The following is a 25,935-nucleotide window of genomic DNA, read 5'->3' on the forward strand; positions in this document are numbered from 1 at the left end:
GCCTCAGTGAAACAGTCCTTCTTCCTGTTCATTTTTTTGCATTGCATCATAATAGCCTGTCTACTTTCCACAGATCCATACCTCCTCATCTTTCACAAGGAAAAGAACATAGAATGTCCATCTCCAAAGGATGGTAAAGAGAACCCACTTAAAACCAACTGTAAAATCGGTTATGAGTCTATTAAAGCATGATGAATAAAGAATCCAGAAAACCCGTGGAATCTTTTTTTTTTTTGAGATCCTAAGAACAGCCATAAATCAAGTATTCATTGTAATATTAAAATTCTCTTTTCAAGAACTGTGGAAGGGGACGATGTAACCAAGATCTATAGCCAAGAAGCCTAGCCTGCCACAGCTTGTTTATGACTGATAACTACATATATTCTAATAAAACTATCCTAAGATAAGGTAATAAATGAACACTTTTCACTAAAATACAGTTTTAATATCTACTCCTGAATGAAAATAAGCATTCACCTTGTAAACATAAAGATATTCTCTGAGGAAAGCCCCTTGTTGAGCAGCAGATTGTTTACTTTCATTGATTAAAATATGCCTAAAAGCAGACACAGCATTGTCCAGCTGTCTAAGAGTATAGGACTGGCGCCCAATAGTGAAGTTAATGTGATCCTCTGCAAGAGACCAGCCTTTTCCTTTGTAAACTTGCATGGCTTGACAATAACAGCGTAAAGCATGCTTTTTCTGTAAGAAAATAAACAAAATAATGTATTATACTCCAAATTTGTTTGAACTAGAAAAAACAAATACAAACACACACATAGAAACAATTAAGTAACTGGTTCTTCCTCTAAGGGAGACTGGGATAATGAAGAAAATAAAACTAACATTTATGATAATCCCTTCACAATTATATACGGCATGATACAGATTAAGTTACCTGAGCCATTTGTGTGTGTGTGTGTGTGTGTGTGTTAGAGAGGAGTAGGGTACATAAAGGAGGGTAAGGGAGACCAGACTGCTTTGACATCTGCCCACTACTTCTCTGAGCCACAATTTCGAAACGTAAACTACAGAGGAAAGAGCTTACTTCTCAACTTGACTTTATCTACCTCAAATTCTTTCTGGAAAAAAAGCCAAGGAATATGTAAACAAACTTCAACATCGAAAATGGTTAGATTTCACTAAAACTATGATAAAAAAATGTTTTCATACTCTAACTAGAAGCATGTTATGTCTTCAAACAGTTTCTTCATATTACTTAAAACATCAAACACATTTATCACACATTTTTCTTGCCTACGATCAAAGACTTACGTTGAATGTATGTGGCTACATATGCCAGAGGTACACATATGCCATAGTATTCCACAGCACAAAGTCTAATAATATACAAATAACAATTTGTATATTGTTATTAACAATTCACTTACTGGACCAACCACGCTGATCCCAGCCTGCCTGCCTGCCTGCCTGCCTGCCAGCCAGAACTCACTGGCCAGTCTTGTGACCACTGAAAGATTATACCTCACGCGGTTCAAATAAAGCAGTGGGCTAGGACAGCAGCACAGTAAACACTGCCTGGGCCAGACATTACTGCATCAGGTGCTACCACAGCCTCCTTTTTAAGGTGCTATTGCCAAGTGTCAGGGCATACTTCCTGGTGATCGGTGCATCTACTGCAGGACTTAAGAAGAGCAAGAGAGCCGGGCGCGGTGGCTCAAGCCTGTAATCCCAGCACTTTGGGAGGCCGAGACGGGCGGATCACGAGGTCAGGAGATCGAGACCATCCTGGCTAACACGGTGAAACCCCGTCTCTACTAAAAAATACAAAAAATTAGCCGGGCGAGATGGCGGGCGCCTGTAGTCCCAGCTACTCGGGAGGCTGAGGCAGGAGAATGGCGTAAACCCGGGAGGCGGAGCTTGCAGTGAGCTGAGATCCGGCCACTGCACTCCAGCCCGGGAGACAGAGCGAGACTCCGTCTCAAAAAAAAAAAAAAAAAAAAAAAAAAAAGAAGAGCAAGAGATTAATAATATACCAGAATGATATACAAGATGTGTGTTCAAAATGGAAAATTGCAAGGAATGTCAAAATCTTATGAGTATTGCAGTAAGAATGCAGTATTTGTGGCGATAAACATCATCAATGTCAAAAATCAAAAGAGGTACACAGAAAGACAGATTCTGAATGTTCTCACTCATATGTGGGAGCTAAAAAAGTGGATTTCATGAAGATAGAGAGTGGACTGGTGGTTACCAAAGGCCAGGGAGAGTCAGTGAAGGAGAATGAAGTTGATTAATGGGTACAAATATATGGTTTGATAGAAGAAATAAGAAGACCTAGTGTTAGATCATCAGGGTGGCTATAGTTTACAACAATCTACTCTACATTTCAAAATAGAGAATTTGAATGGCTCTAAGATGATGGATATCCCAAGTACACTGATTTGACCTTTATAAATTATATGAATGTATGAAATTATCATATATACCCCAAACTATGTATGTCTACTATGGATCAATTTTTTTCAAAGGAGAGTATTTTCTTCCAAGATCACTTACAGCTGGGAGGGGTGGCTCACGCCTGTAAGCCCAGCACTTTGGGAGGCTGAGGCGGGCAGATCATGAGGTCAGGAGATCGAGACCATCCTGGCTAAAACAGTGAAACCCCGTTTCTACTAAAACTACAAAAAATTAGCCAGGCATGGTGGCGGGCGCCTGAAGTCCCAGCTACTTGGGAGGCTGAGGCAGGAGAACTGCGTGAACCCGGGAGGCGGAGCCTGCAGCAAGTCAAGATTGCGCCACTGTACTCCAGCGTGGGTGACAGTGCGAGACTCGGTCTCAAAAAAAAAAAAACAAAATGATCACTTACTAGGGACCTCAGATGCCAGCTCTCCTCAGAAAGATCAAAGTAACTAATGGTCCAAACAGAAAACTGAAAAAAGACAGCCAGGATCAGATGAAGAACCCATGGAAAGAAACTAGAGTGCAGGAAAGGAAAACAACAAGAGTTTGGCAGGGATCGACCGCTGAGGAACACAAAACCCCACAGAAAGGGTAAGTGGGAGTACTTCTCTGCTGCCCTCTCCCCTCTGATCATCTGTTCACCATCCAACTGATGGCGAGTCCCTCTGCCCTCATGACCCAGGACAACACTAACAATGGCAGTTTGAGAACGTCCCAGGGACAAGGATGTGGGTGGCCAGCTCACACAGGCATGTCCACCCTCCTTTCAGGCCTGAACTGAGATAGTAGATACCACTGCCTTGCCCGGGAAATCTCTGCTCTTGAATCACCGCCGCATCACCAGATCCCTAACATATTCACAACTGCTGTGACATTAGCAAGTTAGGAGACCAGTGGATCCCCAGAGAAGGTGTGAGACCCATGGAGATGTAACCCCTAACTTAGGCTGCCCCTAGGGGAAGGGGGACTGCAGCCTGCCAAAGCCCCACCTTGAGACAAAGGTAATGCAAGCAAGCAACAATCGGCTGAAGTGGGCAGCCCCAGCGGCTGGAAATGAAAATGAAGAAGGGGCTCATTTCCCGCCCACCCCATCCACTGTTGTGGACACAGGAGAGGTTCTCCCTGCTGGGAGCTGGCAGATGTATTCTTGGGGAAAGCACTTTTCATGCTTTTTGTGATGGCTCCATCCCAGTTAAAAATGAGCCCATGGCCAGGGTGGTGGCTCAAGCCTATAATCCCAGGCACTCTGGGAGGCCGAGGCAGGTGGATCACCTGAGGTTGGGAGTTCGAGACCAGCCTGACCAACATGGTGAAACCCTGTCTCTACTAAAAACACAAAATTAGCCAGACGTGGTGGTGCATGCCTGTAATCTCAGCTACTTGGGAGGCTGAGGTAGGAGAATCACTTGAACCCGGGAGGCAGAGGTTGCAGTGAGTTGGATCGTGCCATTGCACTCCAGCCTGGGCAACAAGTGACAAAACTCTGTTTCCAAAAAAAAAAAAAAAAAAAAAAAAAGTGATCCCATGTCAACTGGGCTTGCAGGAAGGGCAAGGCCCAGTTCCCCCGCCCCACAGAGAAGCATCTGGGCAACAGAAGGTGGACAAGCCGCAAAGTTGTTTACTCTGTACTAGAGGAAGAAGTTCTACCCTGAACCCATTTTGGTGGTAGCTGCCCATTTTGGTGGAAGTGTACTCTGGCCAGGGCCCAATGGACAAAGTCTACATGAACTGATGGTTGTGAGCCCTCTGACAGGGGCATGATAAGGAAGCTACTGTCTGCTCAGGATGAGTAACTGGTGCACCCCACCCAAAAAAGGATCAAATAATCTACAAAGTAAATATTATCAGACTAAGAACAGACTTCTCAGAAGAAACCTTACAAACAAAAAGAGATTGGGGGCCTGTTTTTACCCTTCTTAATGACCAAAAAAAAAAAAAAACTGCTAGCCAAGAATTTTATAGCCTGCCAAACTAAGCTTTATAATTGAAGGAAAAAAGTCTTTCCCAGACAAGAAAATGCTAAAAAAAATTTGTCACCACCCGACCAGCTCTACAAGAAATGCTCAAAGGAGTTCTAAACATGGAAAAAGGACGATACCTGCTACCATAAAAGTACATGTAAGTACAAAGTTCAAAGATCCTATAAGGCAGTTATATAATTGGGACTACAAAGCAACTAACAACATTATGACAAGTACAAAGCCTCACTTACAATATTAACCTTGAACGAAAATAGCTTAATTGTTCCGCTCAAAAGATAAGATCCAAGCATATGCTACCTACAAGACCTAATAAGATAGACCTAATAAGACCTAGTAAGATAGGTCTTATTACACAGACCTATATTCTGTGTAATAAGACCCATAGGTTAAAAGTAAAGGGGTGGAGAAAGATCAATTATGCAAATGGAAAACAAAAAAGAGCAGGGGGTTGTTATACTTGTTATCAGATAAAACAGACTTTAAACCAACGACAGAAAAAAAAAAAAGACAAAGAAGGGAATTATATAATGATAAAGAGTTCAATTCAACAAGAAGATTTAACTAGCCTAAACATATACACACTCAATACCAGAGCATACAATTTTATAAAACAAGTACTACTAGACCAAAGAAAAGACAAACAGCCATATAATAATACTGGGGGACTTCAACACCCCACTGACAACACTAGAAAGATCATCGAGGAAGAAGAAACTCTGGAATTAAATTGGACTCTTGACCAAATGGACCTAATAGACATCTACAGAACATTCCAACTGACAACCACAGGATATACATTTTTCTCATCTGCGCATGGAACATTCTCTGAAGTTGACCATATACTGAGTCACAAAGCAAGTCTCAATAAGTTCAAAAAAGTCAAAATCATTATCAAGGATCTTGTCAGACCATAGTGGAATAAAATTAGAAATCAATACCAAGAGGAACTCTCAAAACCATATGAGTACATGGAAACTAAAAAACTTGGTATTGAATGACTTTAGGGTAAACAATGAAATTAAGGCAGAAATTTAAAAAATTTTTGAAACAAATGAAAATAGGGACAGAGCATATCAATACTTCTGGGATACAGCAAAAGCAGCGTTAAGAAGAAAGTTTATAGCACTAAATGCTTATATCAAAAAGACAGATCTCAAATTAATAACTTAATGTCACACCTAAAGGAAACAGAAATAAGAACAAACCAAGCCAAGCTGGCAAAAGAAAAGAAATAAAGATCAGAGCAGATCTTAATTCTTTAAATGAAATCGAAACCAAAGAAATCATACAAAGTATATCAACAAAATAAAAAGTTATTTGAAGACACAAACAAAACTGATGAGAATACTAGGCAAGATTAAGCAAGAAAAAGAAAAGATGATTTTAATAAGCACAATCCAGATATGACAAATGTGACATCACAACTGATATCACAGAAATACAAAAGCTCCTCAGAGACTACTATGAACTCCTATACACACAACTAGAAAACCTAGAGCAAATGGAATAATTCCTAGAATCATAAGACCTCCCAAGAATGAATCAGGAAGAAACTCAAATCTTGAATAAGTCATTAACTAGTTACAAAATTCCATCAGTAATTAAAAAAAAAAATCAACAAATGAAGCCCAAGATCAGCTGGATTCAAAGCCAAATTATACCATATGCACAAAGAAGAGCTGGTACCAATTTTGCTGAAACTATTCCAAAAAAAAAAAAATTTGTATATATATATTAAGGAAGAAAGATTCCTCCTTAACTAATATCATCCTGATATCAAAATCTGGCAAGGGCATATACACAAAAAGAAAACAAATCAATACCCATGATTAACACAGATGCAAAAATCATCGATAAAATACTAGCAAACCAAATCCAGCTGGACATCAAAAAGTCAAATTAATCACAATCCAGTGGGTTTTATTCCAGAAATACAAGGATGGTTCAATATTTGCAAATCAATAAATGTTACTCACCACATAAAGAGAATTAAAAACCATATGATCATCTCAATAGATACAGAAAAAGCATTCAATAAAGTCCAAAATCCCTTCATGATAAAAACCCTTAACAAACTAAGTATTGTAAGAAACATACCTAAAAATAGTAAGACCTATATATGACAAACTCACAGCGAACATCATACTGAATGGGAAAAAGTGGAAAGCATTCCCCCTAAGAAGTGGAACAAGACAAGGATGTACACTCTGTACTCACACCACTCCTATTCAACATAGTATTAGAAGTCCTAGCCAGAGCAATCAGGCAAGAGAAAGAAAGAAAAAGCATACAAATAGGAAGAGGAAGTGAAATTATCTTTGTCCAATGATGACAAGATCCTATACCTAGAGAATCTAAAGGTTCCTCCTAAAGACACTAGTCGTTAGGATAAATGACTTCAGTAGTTTCATGACACAAATTTAATGCACAAAAATCAGTTGTGTTTCTATACAGTAATAAAATTAAAGATGAGAACCAAAAAAGAATTCAATCCGATTTACAACTGCCACACACACACAAAATAAAATACCTGGAATATATTTAACCAAGGAGGAAAAAGAACTACAAAACACTGATAAAAGAAAGTATAGGCACAAACAAGCAAGAAAAAATCCCATGCTCACGGACAAGGAGAAATCAATATAGTTAAAATAACTATAATGCCCAAAGCAATCTACAGATTCAACAAACTGTCTATCAAATAAATAATGTCATTTTTCACAGAATTCGAAAAAACTATTCTAAAATTCATATGGAACCAAAAAAGAGCCTGAGTAGCCAACAAAGTCCTAAGCAAAAACAAAGCCTGAGGCATCACATTCCCCAACTTCAAACTATACTATAAGGCTACAGTAACCAAAACAGCATGGTACTGGTACAAAAAATAGACACACGAAAAATGGAATAGAATACAGAACTCAGAAATAAAGCAGCATACCTGCAACCAACGGATCTTTAACTAAAGTCAACAAAAATAAGCAACGGGGAAAAGGACTCCCTATTCAATAAATGGTGCTGGGATAACTGGGCTAACCATATTCAGAAGAATGAAACTAGACCCCTACCTATCACCATATACAAAAAATTAACTGGAGATGGATTAAAGATTTAAAGACCTCAAACTATAAAAAAATCCTAGAAGAAATCGAAGGAAATACCCTTCTGGACATCAGCCTTGGCAAAAAAATTATGAATAAGTCCTCAAAAGCAGTGGCAACAAAAACAAAAATTGACAAGTGGTACCTAATTAAACTAACAAGCTTCTGCACAGCAAAAGAAACTATTGGCAGAATAAATAGCCTCTGAAATGTGAGAAAATACTTGCAAACTACACATCCGACAAAGGACTATTATCCAGAATCTAAAAGTAACTTAAATCAGGGGAAAAAAATCAAATAATCCCATTAAAAAGTGGGCAAAGGACATAAACAGACACTTCTCAAAAGACACACAATTGGCCATGAAAAAATGTGAAAACAATACTGAACATCACTAGAGAAATGTAAATCGAAACAATGAGATATCATCTCATACCAGTGTAGAATGGCTATTTTAAAAGGCTATGGAGAAAAGAGAACAGTTATACACTGTTGATGGGAATGTAAGTTAGTTCAGCCACTGTGGAAAGCAATTTGGAGGTTTCTCCAACAGATAAAACAAAACTACCATTCAACCAGTAATCCCATTACTAGGTATGTACCCAAAGAAAAGTAAATTGTTCTACCAAAAAGACACCTGTATTCTTATGTTCATCACAGCACTATTCACAGTAGTAAAAACATGAAATCAACCTATGGTGCCCATCAATGGTGAACTGGATAAAGAAAACGTGGCACATACACACCATGGAATATGACATGGCCATAAAAACGAATGGTATCATATCCTTTGCAGCAACATGGAGCTAGAGGCCATTATCATAAGGGAAATAAATCAGAAATAGAGAATCAAATATGAATGTTCTCACTTATAAGTGGGAGCTAAACAATGGGCATGCATGGACATAAAGATGGAAATAATAGACAAAGGGCACACCAAAAGGGGAGAGGGAGGAAGGGAAGGAAGTGAGGGTTGAAAAACAACCTACTGGGTAATATATTCACTATTTGGGTGATGGGTCAGTTCTCTGAGACCTAAATCACAGCATTACACAACATACTCATGCAGCAAACCCAGACATGGACCTCCTGAATTTGTAATTATTTTTACTTTTATTTTTTTCGAGACGGAGTCTCGGTCTGTCACCCAGGTTGGAGTGAAGTGGCGCGATCTCGGCCTACTGCAACCTCTGCCTCCCGGGTTCAAGCAATTCTCCTGCCTCAGCCTGCCAAGTAGCTGGAATTACAGGGGCACACTATCATGCCTGGCTAATTGTTGTATTTTTAATAGATATGGGGTTTCACCATGTTGGCCAGACTGGTCTCGAACTCCTGAACTCATGATCCATCTGCCTCAGCCTCCCAAGGTGCTGGGATTACAGGCGTGAGTCACCGTGCCTGGCCTCTGTAACTATTGTTTTAAAAGAGAGGTACAGCCAGGCACAGTGGTTCCCGCCTGTAATCCCAGCACTTTGGGAGGCTGAGGTGGATGGATCATGAGTTCAGGAGTTCGAGACCAGCCTGGACAACATGGCGAAACTCCATCTCTATTAAAAATACAACAATTAGTCAGGTATGGTAGCATGCACCTGTAATCCCAGCTACTTGGGAGGCTGAGGCAGGAGAATCGTTTGAACCCGGGAGACGGAGGTTGCAGTGAGCCGAGATCATGCTACTACACTCTAGCCTAAGCAAAAGAGTGAGACTCCATCTCAGAAAAAAAAAAAGAGAGAGATAGATACAGACCACCTCTCAGTGCCAGCAACAGTATGTCTGACAGAAAAGATGACCAAAAAAGAAGGGATGGGAAATTGATGCTGACAAAACACACTATAAAAGTACACCCTGTAGAAAACAAAATAAGCAACAAAAACACCAAAGCAGTTATTCAATGTCAGTCACCACAAAAAGAAGATAGACAGTAGAGTGGGTAGCTCCCACTGTAACAGGGTAGAAGACTTCCCACATCACTACATCAAAATAAAATTCCAAAGAAAAAGGTCCAAGTTCCAGTCAATCACAATTCATGGAGACAGCTTTCCTCCAGACCTGGCTCTGAACTCACCAGGTACTAACCACCTGGCCATCACTGCCCAACTAATGAAAGAAGTGAACACTGATGAAGATGCTACATCAAAAGGATCAAATGTTTTCAAAAAAGAAAAGAAGACTGCAAAGTTGAAGGCTGATTTTTAATAACAGGAATCTCAAATAGAGACAAATTAACCAGACAGAAGAAATCCAAAAGTGGTAACAGTTCTAAAAACCTAAAAGTTTTTAGACCTGCAGTTTAAAAACCAAGAGGAAGTCCTGAAACAAGCAAGCACCTGCTTTGTTCAAAGGCCAGAAGTATATGAACTCAGTAATACTAATGACTGTGAAAAACCAGCTGGGCGGTTGAGCGTGATGACTTAGGCCTGTAATCCTAGCACTTTGGGAGGCTGAGGCAGGTGGATCGCCCGAGGTCAGCAGTTCAATACCAGCCTGGGCAACACGGTGAAACTCCATCTCTACTAAAAATAGAAAAATTAGCTGGGCTTGATGGCAGACATCTGTAATCCCAGCTACTCGGGAGGCTGAGACAGGAGAATCGCTTGAACGTGGGAGGCGGAGGTTGCAGTGAGCCAAGATGGAGCCACTTCACTGCAGCCTGGGTGAAAGAGCGAAACTCCGCCAAAAAAACAAAAACAAAAAACAAAACAAGATGAGTGTTTCCAGAGCATTAGCATATGGAGTCATGGATAGAGTTAGAGGCTTTGTTATTATCTTGTAACTGGAAGCTATTTTACGAAATTTAATTTTGATGTGGTCATCCCTCTTTACACCACTGCACTGGCCTGAATGGAAATACCAGCGTGTGCTAAAACTACATGTGAGTAGATAATAAATGTGTATGTGTATTTATGTGTTTGTATATATTTATGATATAAGCACATTTTTATACAACTGGTTTGTTCTGTAGTGATACAGTTTGGTATTCTTTTCTTCTGGCCATCACTACACCCTATCACAAGCATAAGCAGCTATTTGGCATAAATTACTTATCACGGCCACTCTCTGAACTCAGACAACCTCCATCTTAAAAAATGGAATGTGGTACTGGTACCAAGAAAAGGCTTTATTTTCATTAAACTTTTGTTTCAAAATATACCAGTTTCCACTGTCCTCCATACGTGCCTTATAGTATTGTCAGAATTGTCTTTGAGGGGGGTTTTTAAAGAAGTATTGTCTTGGCTGGCTGTTGTAGCTCACGCCTGCAATCCTAGCACTTTGGGAGGCCAAGGTGGGATGATCTCTTGATGTCAGGAGTTTGAGACCAGCCTGGGCAACACAGTGAGACCCTATTTCGTAAAAAACTAAGTTTTTTAAAAAAAGAAACACTTTATTGATTAAATGATAAATAAAAATAGTCTGCCACTGGATGGCATGAAATGAGAATACAGGATGTCTTCTGTGATATTCCTATAAACATACCAAATTTGAATCTCATCATGAGGAAAATAGCAGAGACATGTAACTTGGAACAATCTACAAAAATAATTGGACTAACTTTCATGAGTGCTTAAGTCATGAAGTCAAATGATCCTTTGACTAAAAAAGGACAAAACATCCTACGCCCTCTGATAAAGGACATGCATGGGATGACTGTCAAAATCTGAATGGGGTCTGAGGATTACACAGTAGCACTGTATCAATGACAATTTTTTTACTTTGATAGTTATGCTATGGTTATGTAAGGGAAAGTTCTTGTTTCTAGAAAATAAGAAATATGTCCTAAGGTATTTGGGGATAATAGGGCAATAGATAAACCACTTAACACTCAAATGGCCAAAAAAAAAAAAAATTTCTGAACACTGTTTACAACTTTTCTATAAACCTGAGATTGTTTCCAAATTATTATTATTATTATTTTGAGATGGAATTTTGCTCATTGCCCAGGCTGGAGTGCAATGGTACAATCTTGGGTCACTGCGACCTCCACCTCCCAGGTTCAAGTAATTCTCCTGCCTCAGCCTCCAGAGTAGCTGGGATTACAGGCATGCACCACCACGCCCAGCTAATTTTGTCTTTTTAGTAGAGATAGTGTTTCTCCATGCTGGTCAGGCTGGTCTCAAACTCTAAACCTCAGGTGATCAGCCCACCTTGGCCTCCCAAAGTGCTGGGATTACAGGTGTGAACCAACATGCATGGCCTGTTTCCAAATTAATTTTTAAGTGATGTTTCTTGGGGAAAAAAAAAAGCAACCCTACCTTTAGCATTTAGTAAAGGAACACATTATTAAAAACTATTAGATACAGAAAAGAATCGAATATGTCTGCGTGTTCAAGTGGATTTTCAAAAGTGTTCAAGTGGATTTTTGAAGATTTTTTTTGGAAAAGAAATTTAAATGAGATACAAGGTTTGAGTCAGTTTTTTATAGTAAGAACAGAAAGAAAGGTTGTCTAATCACATACACTCTTCCCCAGTATTTTAATTTTTTTTTAACTGACTAAACTTTCATGCCACTTCTTTTTAAAATGCACTTTACTTTCTGATATTCTTAATGAAAAATAATTGAACTATAAACAATTTCTGTCGTGCCAAGCACAATGGCTCACGCCTGTAATTACCTAGTATTTTGGGAGGCTGAGGTGAGCGGATCACAAGGTCAGGAGTTCAAAACCAGCCTGGCCAACAGGGTGAAACCACATCTCTACTAAAAATACAAAAATTAGCCAGGCGTGGTGGCACGTACCTGTAGTCCCAACTACTCCGGAGGCTGAGGCAAAAGAATCGCTTGAACCCGGGAGGTGGAGGTTGCAGTGAGCCGAGATCACGCCACTGCAATCCAGGCTGGGTAACACACACACACACACACATACACACACACACACACACACACACACACACACTTCTGAGGCAAGATAAGCAATTCAGCATGAATTCTCAAAGAGAGGACTAAGAGAAACAGCATTACTCTGTAATTTCTTCTCTCATCCCTATCAATACAACCCTGTTTTAAATTCAAATGTCATGAAAAGTTGGTGCTTCTCATCAAAGAGTTTATCCACCACAATCAAGCTGGCTTCATCCCTGGGATGCAAGGCTGGTTCAACATATGCAAATCAATAAAGGTAATTTATCACATAAACAGAACTAAAGAGAAAAACCACATGATTACCTCAGTAGATGCAAAAAACACTTCTGATAAAATTCAACATCTCTTCATGTTAATAACTCTCAATAAACTAGGTATCGAAGGGACATGACTCAGAATAGTAAGAGCTGGCCAGGCGTGGTGACTCACACCTGTAATCCCAGCACTTTGGGAGCCCAAGGTGGACGGATCACTTGAGGTCAGGAGTTCAAGACTAGCATGGCCAAAATGGTGAAACTCCGTCTCTACTAAAAATACAAAAAATTACCCGGATGTGGTGGCGGGTGCCTGTAACCCCAGCTACTTGGGAGGCTGAGGTAGGACAATTGTTTGAACCCGGGAGGCAGAGGGTGCAGTGAGCCAAGATCATGCCATTGCACTCCAGCCTGGGCAACAGGAGCAAAACTCCATCTCAAAAAAAAAAAAAAAAAAAAAAAATAGTAAGAGCCATTTATGACAAACCCATAGCCAATATCATACCGAATGGACAAAAGGTGGAAGTATTCCCCTTGAAAACCAGCACAAGACAAGGATGCCTCTCTCACCACTGCTATTCAACACAGTATTGGAAGTTCTGGCCAGGGCAATCAAGCAAGAGAAAGAAATAAAGGGTATTCAAATACAAAGAGACGAAGTCAAATTGTCTTCATCAGAAAATGACATGATCCTATGTCTAGAAAACCCCATTGTCTCAGCCCAAAAGCTTCTTAAGCTGATAAGCAACTTCAGCAAAATCTCAGGATACAAAATCAATGCGCAAAAATCACAAGCATTCCTATACACCAACAACAGACAAGCAGAGAACCAAATCATGAAAGAGCATCCGCACCACAAAAGAAACTATCATCAGAGCAAACAGACAACCTACAGAGTGGTAGAAAATTTTTGCAATCTATCCATCTAACAAAGGTCTAATATCCAGAATCTACAAGGAACTTAAACAAATGTACAAGAAAAAAACAAATAACCCCATCCAAAAGTGGGCAAAGAACACGAACAGACACTTCTCAAAAGAAGACATTTATGTAGCCAACAAACATGGGAAAAAAAAAAAAGCTTAACATCACTGATCATTAGAGGAATGCAAATCAAAACCTGATCATTAGAGAAATACAAATCAAAACCACAATGACATACCATTTCATGCCAGTCAGAATGGTGATTATTAAAAAGTCAAAGCTAGGCGTGGTGGCTCACGCCTGTAATCCCAGCACTTTGGGAGGCCAGGGCAGGCAGACCACCTGAGGTTGGGAGTTCAAGACCAGCCTTACCAACATGGAGAAACCTCGTCTCTACTAAAAATACAATATTAGCTGAGTGTGGTGATGCATGCCTGTAATCCCAGTTACTCGAGAGGCTGAGGCAGGATAATTCTGTTTTACGGCACACCTATGTTCACTGCAGCACTATTCATAATAGCAGAGACATGGAATCAACCCAAATGCCTATCAATGATAGACTGAATAAAGAAAATGTGGCACATACATACACACCATGGAATACTATGCAAACTAACACAGGAACAGAAAACCAAACACCACATGTTCTCACTTATAAGTGAGAGCTGAACAATGAGAACACATGGACACAGTAGGAGAACACACACTGCGGCCTGTTGCGGGGTAGGGTGCAGGGAGGGAAAGCATTAGCAAAAAGAGTTAATGAATGCTGGGCTTAATACCTAGGTGATGGGTTGACAGGTGCAGCAAACCACTATGGCACACATTTACCTATGTAACAAACCTGCACATCCTGCACATGTACACTGGAACTTAAAAAATTTTTTTAAATAGTAAAAAGCTGGTGCTTCTCAGAAACTAGGCCTCAGTCAGAATTATATGTGTTCTATGCACACTAACTTCCAAGGAAGAGACTGTTCTTGACCAACTTCAGTTAGATATATATTGTATTGGCTTATCCAGTAGATCTTAATTTATAGTCATATTCTCAGATTTCCACAAACTGTACTGTTTCGTGGAAGAGCTGTCTTGGGTTCAGAACGTATAGAGTGGTCATGAAAGAGCAAACCCAGCTACCTTGAATCATTAACTTCGCAGGGTTATATGCTACAGTAAGAAGATGATTATCAACCCAGACAGCAAATATATCTCAACCTACCACAAAGGTAGCATTTTTAACTTGTTAGGTATTTCCTAGAAGCAATATGCCCTATAATTTGGGAAGGTAAGATATAAGCAGCTGTTTCTAGTTCCAATGACATTACCATTCTCACAAATGAAACCATTCATAAAAGTGGACAAAGATGTAGAAAAATTATGACACCCATCCTGGCTAACACAGTGAAACCTCGTCTCTACTAAAAATACAAAAAAAAAAAAAAAAAAAAAAAAAAAAAAAAACTAGCCGGGCGCGGTGGTGGGCGCCTGTAGTCCCAGCTACTAGGAGGCTGAGGCGGGAGAATGGCGGGAACCCGGGAGGCGGAGCTTGCAGTGAGCCGAGATTGCGCCACTGCACTCCAGCCGGGGCGACAGAGCGAGACTCCGTCTCAAAAAAAAAAAAAAAAAAAGAAAAATTATGACTTATTTTCAATAGGAGACAACAGACCATTCCTAATGGGACATATATTTTCTTTCAAGCAAAGGAAACCTCCTGCTTAATACATTTTGTCATTTTTTGAACAGAAAGCTTTTAATCAGAGATACACAATGGGGTAACATGTTTCAGATGCACTTGCACTTACTACTGAAGAAAAGCCATGAAAAGTAATAATAGTTTTTTTTTTTTAAGTTTTTTCCATGTTAGAGCCTGAGAAATTCTAATTCATGGAGTGTATCAATTATTATAAAGACATTTAATTTTATATTAAGATTCGAAAGGTTTTTTTAATGAACATTAAGCAATTCCATATATTTTCTAACTTTCCACGGGTTCCAAAAATAGAGGAAGGAACCCAATTTTGAAATGTTGGTTTTAAAAAATTACAGTATTTTTACATGAAATTGAGAGTAATTTCTGAACATCTTTTCTTTGTACCTTTGAAATAATGTACATTGTGTAAAACACTGGGATGCTGTGGTTAGCACAGACTTACAAAAATGTAAGGATGTTCACAGTTACATTTCATACTTAGTATATTCATATTACATTTTTATTTTTTTGAGGCGGAGTCTCATTTTGTCACCCAGGCTGAAATGCAGTGGCACAATCTTGGTTCACTGCAAGCTCTGCCTTCCAGGTTCATGCCATTCTCCTGCCTCAGCCTCCTGAGTAGCTGGGACTACAGGCGTCCACCACCACGCCCGGCTAAATTTTTTTTGTATTTTTAGTAGAGACAGGGTTTCACTGTGTTAGACAAAATGGTCTTGATCTCCTGATCTCGTGATCCACCCACCTCAGCCTCCCAAAGTGCTGGGGTTACAGGCGTGTGCCACCGCGCCCAGCCCATATTAACTAAATTTTTAAAAGATCTTCATATGCCCCTAATAGATCAAAAGCTCCTTAAGAGGTAAGACCATGTTGATTTTATGGGTGTATGTTCAGCTCCTAGTATAGTCTCTGAAATATAGAGATGGTTGTTTAATGGTTGTTTAATCCAAGTTTCTATTTATATTTATAGTAAATCACCATCTCCCTACTGCTACTCTCAGCCTCCAAGAAAGCTAGCTCTCTCCGACTAATGGTTCTAGGACAAGTGGGGCTGGATAAATCTCTATAAATCAGTAAAGATCCCAGCAACTCGGCCGGGCGCGGTGGCTCAAGCCTGTAATCCCAGCACTTTGGGAGGCCGAGGCGGGTGGATCACGAGGTCAGGAGATCGAGACCCTCCTGGCTAACACAGTGAAACCCCGTCTCTACTAAAAATACAAAAAACTAGCCGGGCGCGGTGGCGGGCGCCTGTAGTCCTAGCTACTCGGAGGCTGAGGCGGGAGAATGGCGGGAACCCGGGAGGCGGAGCTTGCAGTGAGCCGAGATCGCGCCACTGCACTCCAGCCTGGGCGACACAGCGAGACTCCGTCTCAAAAAAAAAAAAAAAAAAAAAAAAAAAAAAAAAAAAAAAAGATCCCAGCAACTCAACTGCTTCAAGAGACAAGAGACAGAAGACATCCATACATTAAGTATTTAGTAAACAGCATTATAAAGCACTCTGAAACAGAAAGAGCAGGATCTTTTAAAAAATTACTTGGAGAGCCGGGCGCGGTGGCTCAAGCCTGTAATCCCAGCACTCTGGGAGGCCGAGACGGGCGGATCACGAGGTCAGGAGATCGAGACCATCCTGGCTAACACGGTGAAACCCCGTCTCTACTAAAAAGTACAAAAAACTAGCTGGGTGAGGTGGCGGGCGCCTGTAGTCCCAGCTACACGGGAGGCTGAGGCAGGAGAATGGCGTAAACCTGGGAGGCGGAGCTTGCAGTGAACTGAGATTTGGCCACTGCACTCCAGCCTGGGCGACAGAGCAAGACTCCATCTCAAAAAAAAAAAAAAAAAAAATTACTTTGAGAGAGAACAGAAGATCAGAGCTGAAATAGGGAGAATTCATTTCTACTTGAATGCATACAATCTACCTGGCTTTTCACAAATGTGATTTAGTTTAACCTAACCAAAATTTGGGCAAAATTACAAATTTTATAAACAAAAAAACCCTGAGGCTCAGAGAAGTAGCCTGACCTAAGTTGTGAATAGAAGATCAAAATCCATAGCCAGATTTGTCTAAATCCAAATCTCATGCCCTTACCAATACATTACCTCAGAACAAAACTTCATTTAGTTTTTAAGATTCATTTTAAATAACAAAAAATGAACAAATGACACACATTTATAAAAGAAATTAACAGCAACTTTTCATTGTAAAGCAAAAGCACTCACCTGCCCTGCTTTACTAAATCGATGGCCTGCCAATATCATATGAAATGCGTATTTTCTAACCATGGGACTTTTCATGTTTATAAAGCAATGTGCCGCCTGTTCCAAAAGAAGTGCACTTCGAAGATCAGAATCCTAGTGAATGGTTAAAAGAGAAAAAGGTTAGTTTCACCAAGTTAAAAGTAAATAGATAACTAGTGAAAAAACATTTAATATCTTAATACATAGCATATCCAATGTTTAACTTAAGAGTATATGAGGGCAAAGATCAAGGGGCAAACCAATCTTGATTCTTCCAATAAACACAAAATTCTTTTAAGCTTTGAAAACATTTTCTACCATGAAATACTTAGCTTTTCATAAAAGCCAAATGTCTGGTTATGATATGTGCCATGTACCAAAATCTGTGAATAACTGCAATCCCTTCTCAAATGGCAAAAAAGTTTGTCAACTACAAATTTATTACAGGTATACTGACAAATAATAAACCAGAAAACATTTACACCAATCTGATTTCCTCTGAAAATTGACTTGTTAGCATATTTTCATCCACCCAAGAAAATATGTACATCGATTATGAAATATTCTAATCTACTCCTTAATTCTCTGTAAAATTTTACTGTATGTAAAGGAATCCTCAACGTTTGCTGTAATTCCAGAGGGCCAAATTGACTGTGTTTCATTAAAAAGTTCAGAAGGCTTCAGTTTCAAAGATTTTCTTTTCACCTGCTATTATTACATTAATAAAGAATACAACTCAAGAAAGTTTCCACTTCAGCTGACCCTCACAGTACAGAATCTACAAAACCACATACTACATTACGTCACCACCCTTAAGACAAATCTTTCGACTGAAAGAGTCATCATTTTACAGATAACTGAGAAAGTACTGAAGGTTGCTGATTAAATATCAACAACATTTTCACCAAAACTTTCTCCAGGTTTTTAGCTGTTCTCAAGCTGAACTTACCATGCCCTTCCATGTGTTCTGCTGCCATTATTTTCCCCAGGGAAAGTTGAAAACAGAAAACATTGACTTTAAATGCAATAATTTCAACAAATTATAGTTACATCAAAAGTGTTCACAGACCATTGATTATCATAAACTATCTCTACGTCAATCATAGAATTACATTAGAGCTGAAACAGACTCCAGGAAACCACCTAGAAAGCATTCAGTAAATGTCAGCTATTATCTATTTCAACCTCCTCCTGACAAAAACTAAATGATTAGATGATTGCTCTAGTAATTAAGATCCAAAAGCTAGTAAGCAAAAAAGTCAGGAATACGTAATTAATTAGTGGTTCTTAAAAATGGGTTTGTGTCAGAAATACTTAGGGGAGCTTGGGAGCTTACTTTATTTTTTAGAAAAATGTTTTCTTTTTAAAAAGTATTAATACAAACTAACTTTTTAAAAAAGAATACGTGTTTGAAGAAAAAAGTGAAAAAAGTGAACATCTTTCTTTCCTAGCCCATGTTTCATGTTATTTGCCAGAGGTAACTATTCTTTACAGCTTAGTGTCCTTCGTCACCCCTCCTGTGTATGTATGTGCATGTGTTTACATGCCTAAAACATATGGATTTTTAAAAATATACATATATTTTGATACATAAGTGGCATTTATATAGAGTACCTTGCTTTTTTCACTTATGTAATGGACATCTTTCTAAGACATCTACATCTCTCTCATTTCTTTTAAAGTTACACTGTATTCCATTATAAAATGTACCCTAACTTACCAATTGATTATTGTTTCATATTTTGTTACTACATAAAATGCTTTGATAACTATCTTTATAGAAACATATTTGAATAATTATTCAAATATTTTTAATAGAGAAATTTCTGGTAGTAGAACTGCTGAGTTAATGAAAGCTATGCATACACTACTTCAGATTCTAATCAATATAGCCAAACTGCTACAAAAAAAGTAGCACCAATACATACTCTCATCAACAAAGAATAAGAGTATATGTGTTCCACTCTACTGAGCCAAAAATCTTTAAAAGTTTTAGCTAATAAAAGAAAAATGACAGCTGGGAGCTCACACCTATAACAGAACTTTGGGAGGTGAAGGTGGGGGATCATTTGAGCCAAAGAGTTCAAGACTAGCCTGGGCAACAGAAAGAGACCCCCGTCTCTACAAAAATTAGCTGGGCATGATGGTGAGTGTCTGTGGTCCTAGCTACTTGGGAGGCTGAGGCAGGAGAATCACCTGAGCCTGGGAGACTGCAGCTGCAGTGAGCCATGAATTCACCACTGCACTCGAGGCTTGGTGATAGAAGGACGACCTGTCTGAAAAAAGGGAAAAAATATATATATAACACCTTGTTCCTTAACATACACTTAATAGCAGGGCTGTTAATCTTTTAATATGTTTAGGGGATTTTGTACTTTTCCTGTGAATTGCCTGTTTATGCTCTTTTGTGAATGGTTTGTTGTGATTTTCTGCTTTGTAAGAGCCCTTTGTATACTCTTAATATTAGTCCTTTGTGATATATTTTGCAAACAGTATTTTCCAGTTTTGACAAGAAAGAGTTTATTCTTTTGCAGGGCAGCACACTATCGTTGCCTTTATAGTGTCAAGATATTGTTATCAAACTAAGAAAGGATGTTATCAAACTAAGAAAGGATGTTATCATTCCAGGACTTTAAAAAATGCTCTCCTAGTATTTGCTTCTGGGGTGTGTGTGTGTGTGTGTGTGTCACTCTGGTTTCCTTTTTTATTATAGCTTAATCAAGCCATAATATATTAAAACACAACGAATAAGCTAAGATTCCAACCCAAGCAGCGGGTTAGATATCACAATACCATTTTGTGAATAAGTTAGCTTTCTCCACTAATTTTAAATGATACCTTAACCATATGTAGTATTTAAATTCTCATTCTAGCCCATTAATATGTCTATTCTTATCACTGTATAGAGTTTTACTTTCTGTAGCCTTATATTTTAGTATCTATATATTTTAATATCCAAAATAGGTAATTCTCCCTAATTATTGTTTCTATTTCAGAATTTCACTTAGGCCTCAACAGAGTTCAGTTTTTTAAGTGCTGTAATTTCTTAAGTCTATTCTTAGCACAACGCACATATGCATGCATATATACACACACGCATGAAAAAATAAAATAAAATAATATATACACACACTTCTTTATTGCCTATGAAGCTTCACTAAACTGCAAAACCTGAATGGGCAGCAATCCTGGACATTCTAAAAAGCTAAGAATATCCCCTGAGAATACTTAATGGTTTGCAAATGATTCTAATGTACAATCCAGTTAAAAACCAAAACGAGAAACTCTTAGCATTTCCACTCAAGAACTGACCAACTGAAGGCACATGTGGAAGTCCATGGCCTGTATTAATTTGGCTGAAACAAAATTTTGACTCTTGCATGTAAAGAATCAGTTTCTAGAGCTGAATACTGTGCTTTCATATTTTAGTCCAGCTTTATTCTTCATTAGACCCTGATTCTTAATGTGACACCCAAAGTGGTAAAAACATTATTTTGAAAGGAGAAAAATAGCCCTGAAAAGAATGACAACTGCTATCAGTGTTGATGGAAGAGAAATAAAAGGATTTTTACAAAGTGATGGTTTTATCCAGAAAGCAAAGACTTTAAATGAATTGAAAGATAAAATTTTAATATAGTGCTGTATTTCATACTATCAAATAATAAGTTTTATATATGTTCCATAAGAAACTAATAAAAAAAAAAAACCTGTTCATAGCACCTCATCAAGAACTCCGGCCTATGAAAATTCTGTCCACAACCAAGAGATAATTTTAACAAAAGATAAAAAGACAACAATAACTTAAAATATGAGGGTTATGTACAGAAAACAATCACCTGAGGTAGAGGCCTCAATAAGCCAATAAAAACACAGTTGATAAAGTCACCAGTTGTAGCTAACTAACTGAATCAAACATCAAACAAAAAAGATGGCTCTAAGCTTTTAAGATTTCATCTCTGCATAACCATGAAGTTAACAGGAAAGAAAGGTGCTTTCGGCTGATAAATTTCCCATAAGACCAGTTACTCCCAAGCTGAAGAAACTTACAAAAAACTGACATTAGCATCCCTAGAAACTGATTTTTCATATTTAAATATAGTAACAGAAAAAATGGGTTGTAAGACCAGAATAAGTGTTCAACACAGAAACAGACACAAGCAGGTATGTCTTAAGCACCAAATTCATATATATCCTATGTGGTGACAAATGTGGCATGTTTTATCATTAAACTGGGTTTGCTCTGCCATTCTGAGAATCCCAGGGCATAAAACAAAAAATAAGATCCACTTGCCCAAAAATTTGCAGTACATAAAGTCAAAGCACAGCTCCTCCTCTTGCCCAGGCCTCATTAACTATCTTTCACTGTGACAGTATTAGCAAAAATCTAGGGAACACAGTTCAGGCATGTCAAGAGTATGTAACTCAGTTCTCCAGCTTCAAAACCAGTGTGCATCTCTTGATATTATACAGCCTTTCTAGTTAACAAAATACATACAATAAATGTAAATTGTTGGTAAAGATTTAACATAATTTATAAACATTATGCCCAATAATCATTAGTTTCAAGTTACCCCAAAGAAATTTATGACAGGTATTGCAGAAAAGGCCACTGAGAATCACAATTTCTGGGTACATGCACCACCACCTGCCCCCTCTCCCCACCATATGGCAGTAAATAACAATGATACATTTTCTAGACTTTCATGATAAAACAAATCATCCAGATTTGAGAAAGAAAAGGGAAAACAAAGAGTTGGAAAGAAGAGAAAAATGACAAAAAATAACACGGTTATAATGCAGACAGGAGAATTTGCTCTGAAGAAATTTTATTCACATACGTGGATAGAATGGCAATTAAAAGCATTTAAGCAAGGAAGAAAAAAAGGAATTTTATTCAAGCTCCTGAACCATAAATTCTTTTTACATTCACTGATAATCCTTAGGTTGAAAAACACAGCAACACATTCAAATCCAAGTTAAGATTATTTATTATAATAGAGAACATCAGAATACTCAAAAGCCTATATTCAGCTCTACAAATAGTTTGTTATCTGTTCATATTTATTAGTCAGTGGCCATGCAATAACAATTATTAAACATTTTAAATATCACTTCTGAACCTAACTAGTTAGATCTTACAGAAACTTTTGTAGAAGAATTAATGGTTCAGTTCCAACAAACACTTGTAGAGCATCTAATCCACGTGCCAAGGCCAGTGTTAGGCAACAGGAATAAAAACAGAAGGCAACACGGTTCCCTGACCTCAAGAAGCTAACAGCTTAAGAAGCTTAAACATAATTTCCAATATAATATAATATGATAAGTCAGGTTTTACAGCATTATATGAGAGAGCAGAACAGAGACACTTAGGACAAACAGGTGTACTAGGCAAGACTATCTGAAGTACACAACTGATATCATGACTAGTAAACTAGACAAAGCAAGAGGAAAAAGGCCACAGTTCCAAAGAAAAAATATTAAGAATGAGAACTAGTACAGTAGGAGAAGTTTTAAAAAAACCAACAAAAGAGAGAGAGATAAGTAAACTATATGGAGATACAAAAAGAAAATACATTTTTAAAGATTAAAATTTTTTTAATTAAATAAATAATGTTTAAGAGCTTGAAAACAAAAATTACTCCCACCCCCACCTCCATTCTACGTTGGATTACAGACAGGATAGGAGAATACAGGAATATCTCAAGCCATTTCTGCCTTGAGCAAATAAAGGGCTAGTTAGTGATAACATAATTGAAGATCATGATATATCAGGTAAAAAATTTTATGGGTTTATTTATATGTTAATTTAAGATGCCTTGGAAACACGAAGTAGATAAATCTTTGTTGCTGCTGTTGAGACAGAGTCTTGCTCTGTCGCCCAGGCTGGAGTGCAGTGGCGCGCGATCTCAGCTCACTGCAAACCCCACCTTGTGTTCAAGCAATTCTCCTGCCTCAGTCTCCTGAGTAGCTGAGATTACAGGTGTGCACCACCACGCCCGGCTAATTTTTGTATTTTTAGTAGATGGGATTACATTATGTTGACCAGGCTGGTCTCAAACTCCTGACCTCAGGTGATCCGCCCGCTTCAGCCTCCCAGAGTGCTAGGATTACAAGCGTGAGCCATCACGCCTGGCCGCAAGTAGATACATCTTAAAGACAGTTGGCCATACAAATTTAAAGCTCAAGGAAAGCTCAGGGTTAAAGACAGATTTGAAAGTGGAAAGCATGGTTGTGGATAAGATCATCCCCAAAACATAAAGAGTTAAAAGGTGCAGTGGTCCAAGGATTAAAATCCTAGGATAATTTAACATTTAAGGAGCAAACAAAGGAGATGTTTGATTTCGTTCCTTCATTCTTCAGTAGTCATCTAAAACACGTGTTATTAACAACACTTATAAAGGAATTACTACCATTCTTTACAAGCCTGCAGTCAATGCAACTCAATAATGTTTGTTGTAAAATCTTCAACAACTATAAATGAAGTACTTTTTTCTCTTTTAAAATATTCACAATATAGGTTTTTTAAATGTTTAAGATGATTATCTTAAAAAAGTTCATGCTAGTTGAAAGTAAAATTAAAACCTCCTCAGTGATTAGTCTTTTAAAATCAGCTTTATTTCCCTAGCAGACTCAGATAACAAAATATGAAAAATAAAAAATAAAATATCATTTTATATTAGGAACAACGCACATGCACATTGTTGTAAATATTCTTATTCAAAGGACAAAAACCTAATAAGTCACACAGTATGCTCAATACATGTCTGTAGTTAATAATGAAATGTAGCCTTAAAATATGTAAATAAATTTAATTTATAAAAAATTACATTTAAAATTAACTCAACAAAAAACTAAAATAGCCATGTTGTAAATTCCCAAAGAGTGATTTCCTTGGCTAATTTTATGTTTTGTAAACCCTTTCAAGAAAGAAGATACGTCTTTTTAAAAAATGAACAATGCTAATTAAAGGAAATACTACACAGTTTCAGTACCTCACTGGTCAACCGTATTAGGAGAGCTGCAGCCTCTGAATATTTGCTTTGACTTTTTAAAAGTTCAGCACTAAGCAACACACATCTTTCAGCCAACACCATATTCCTGTAGAAAAAAGGACAAGAAAATAAAATCAGCACAATAATACCCTAGCACATCAAAGTAAATGTGTTCAGCAAAAGATTCCAGTTACAATTTTAGAGGACAGTTGCAGGGAATTGGTTTCAGGACCCTCCAGGATACTAAAATCCAAGGTTTATCAAGTACTTAATATAAAATTGCATAGTATTTGCATATTAACCCATACACATCCTCTTGTGTAATTTAAATAATCTCTACATTACTTATAATACCTACTACAATGTAAATACTATGTAAATCATTGTCATACTTTATTTTTCATTTGTATTTTTAATTTTTATATTATTATTTATTGTTGGTTTTTCCCAAATATTTTTAATCTGTGGTTGGTCAAATCTGCAGATACACAGGGCTGACTATAAAAAGAAGAAAAGAAGTCTATGTCCTTGTTTCACACCTACCAAAAAGGCTTTTTAAAAAAATCTTCAAAAATTTCTCATAACTCATCAAAACTTTTCATTATCACGTAATTTGGCAGTAAGAATACAATGCAAAGTCCTATCTCCTGTATGCAGAAAAGCTAGAACTGGTTCCATAACGTATTTAACAAAGTCTGCTTTGAACAGAAAAATATAAACATGTCACACATATTTCTTTCTCTTTCCTTATGCAAATTCTGATTGTGTTTCATCTTGCTGGCTACTTTGAGGAATATTTAGGTATTTTCCCCCTGATAGTACCATTAAGATGTTTCTGCTAGAGATGGCATACAGCCAGTGTTGTCTGATTGATTCCTGACCCAATTTTAGTCTTTTTTGTAAAAACACAATCAGTTGATTTTGTGTACTACTGTATCAGTAATCTAGAATTAGATTATCCATTTTAGAAAAGAATAAAAACAAATGAAAACATTCTTACTATGAAATTATAAGATGGAATCCTATTGCTAGCAAACAGCAGCAAAAGTTTTTCTTTTTACTTTCTAATCCTTATAGAATCAAAATATCACTTGGCTTTAAAATTATTAATATAACTAAAGTTTGCTAATTTGAACTTACTTTGGAAGCCCATTCTAAACAATGAATAGTATTTATTTTAGAAACACAATTTACTCCTTTCAAAAATTCAAAAATTATTATACTGACTTGTCACAAACTTTCTACAAATCATACCTTTCTTCCTTGGAGGGTAGGTATTTATGAACACCTAAGATTGTTTTGATGAACACAAAAGACTAACTCCTATATACTAGCAACTACTTATTTAACAGGTTCAGTTCTTAAAGATTTTTCTTCAGTAAATTTTATAAACTCCCTTAAATCTTAACACTTATGTTTGATTCCTAAACGATTTATCCCATATAGTCAATTACTTCAGT

General features: G+C 37.8%; 1 protein-coding gene across 2 annotated transcripts in view; it reads right to left on the reverse strand.

The window, feature by feature from the left end:
• Positions 1 to 25,935, reverse strand: part of TRAPPC8 (trafficking protein particle complex 8) — a 116,516-nt gene that overhangs the window by 46,975 nt on the left and 43,606 nt on the right. For both annotated transcript variants that reach the window (XM_010380775.2, XM_010380765.2), the window contains exons 11-13: positions 24,476 to 24,581; positions 17,466 to 17,597; positions 478 to 702 (exon numbers count right to left, since the gene is read on the reverse strand). In XM_010380775.2, the coding sequence (XP_010379077.1) occupies positions 478 to 702; positions 17,466 to 17,597; positions 24,476 to 24,581 (463 nt within the window). The remainder of the gene's footprint in view (positions 1 to 477; positions 703 to 17,465; positions 17,598 to 24,475; positions 24,582 to 25,935) is intronic.

The sequence above is a fragment of the Rhinopithecus roxellana genome, chromosome 21 (assembly GCF_007565055.1).
Source record: "Rhinopithecus roxellana isolate Shanxi Qingling chromosome 21, ASM756505v1, whole genome shotgun sequence".
In the NCBI taxonomy this organism is placed as follows: Eukaryota; Metazoa; Chordata; class Mammalia; order Primates; family Cercopithecidae; genus Rhinopithecus; species Rhinopithecus roxellana.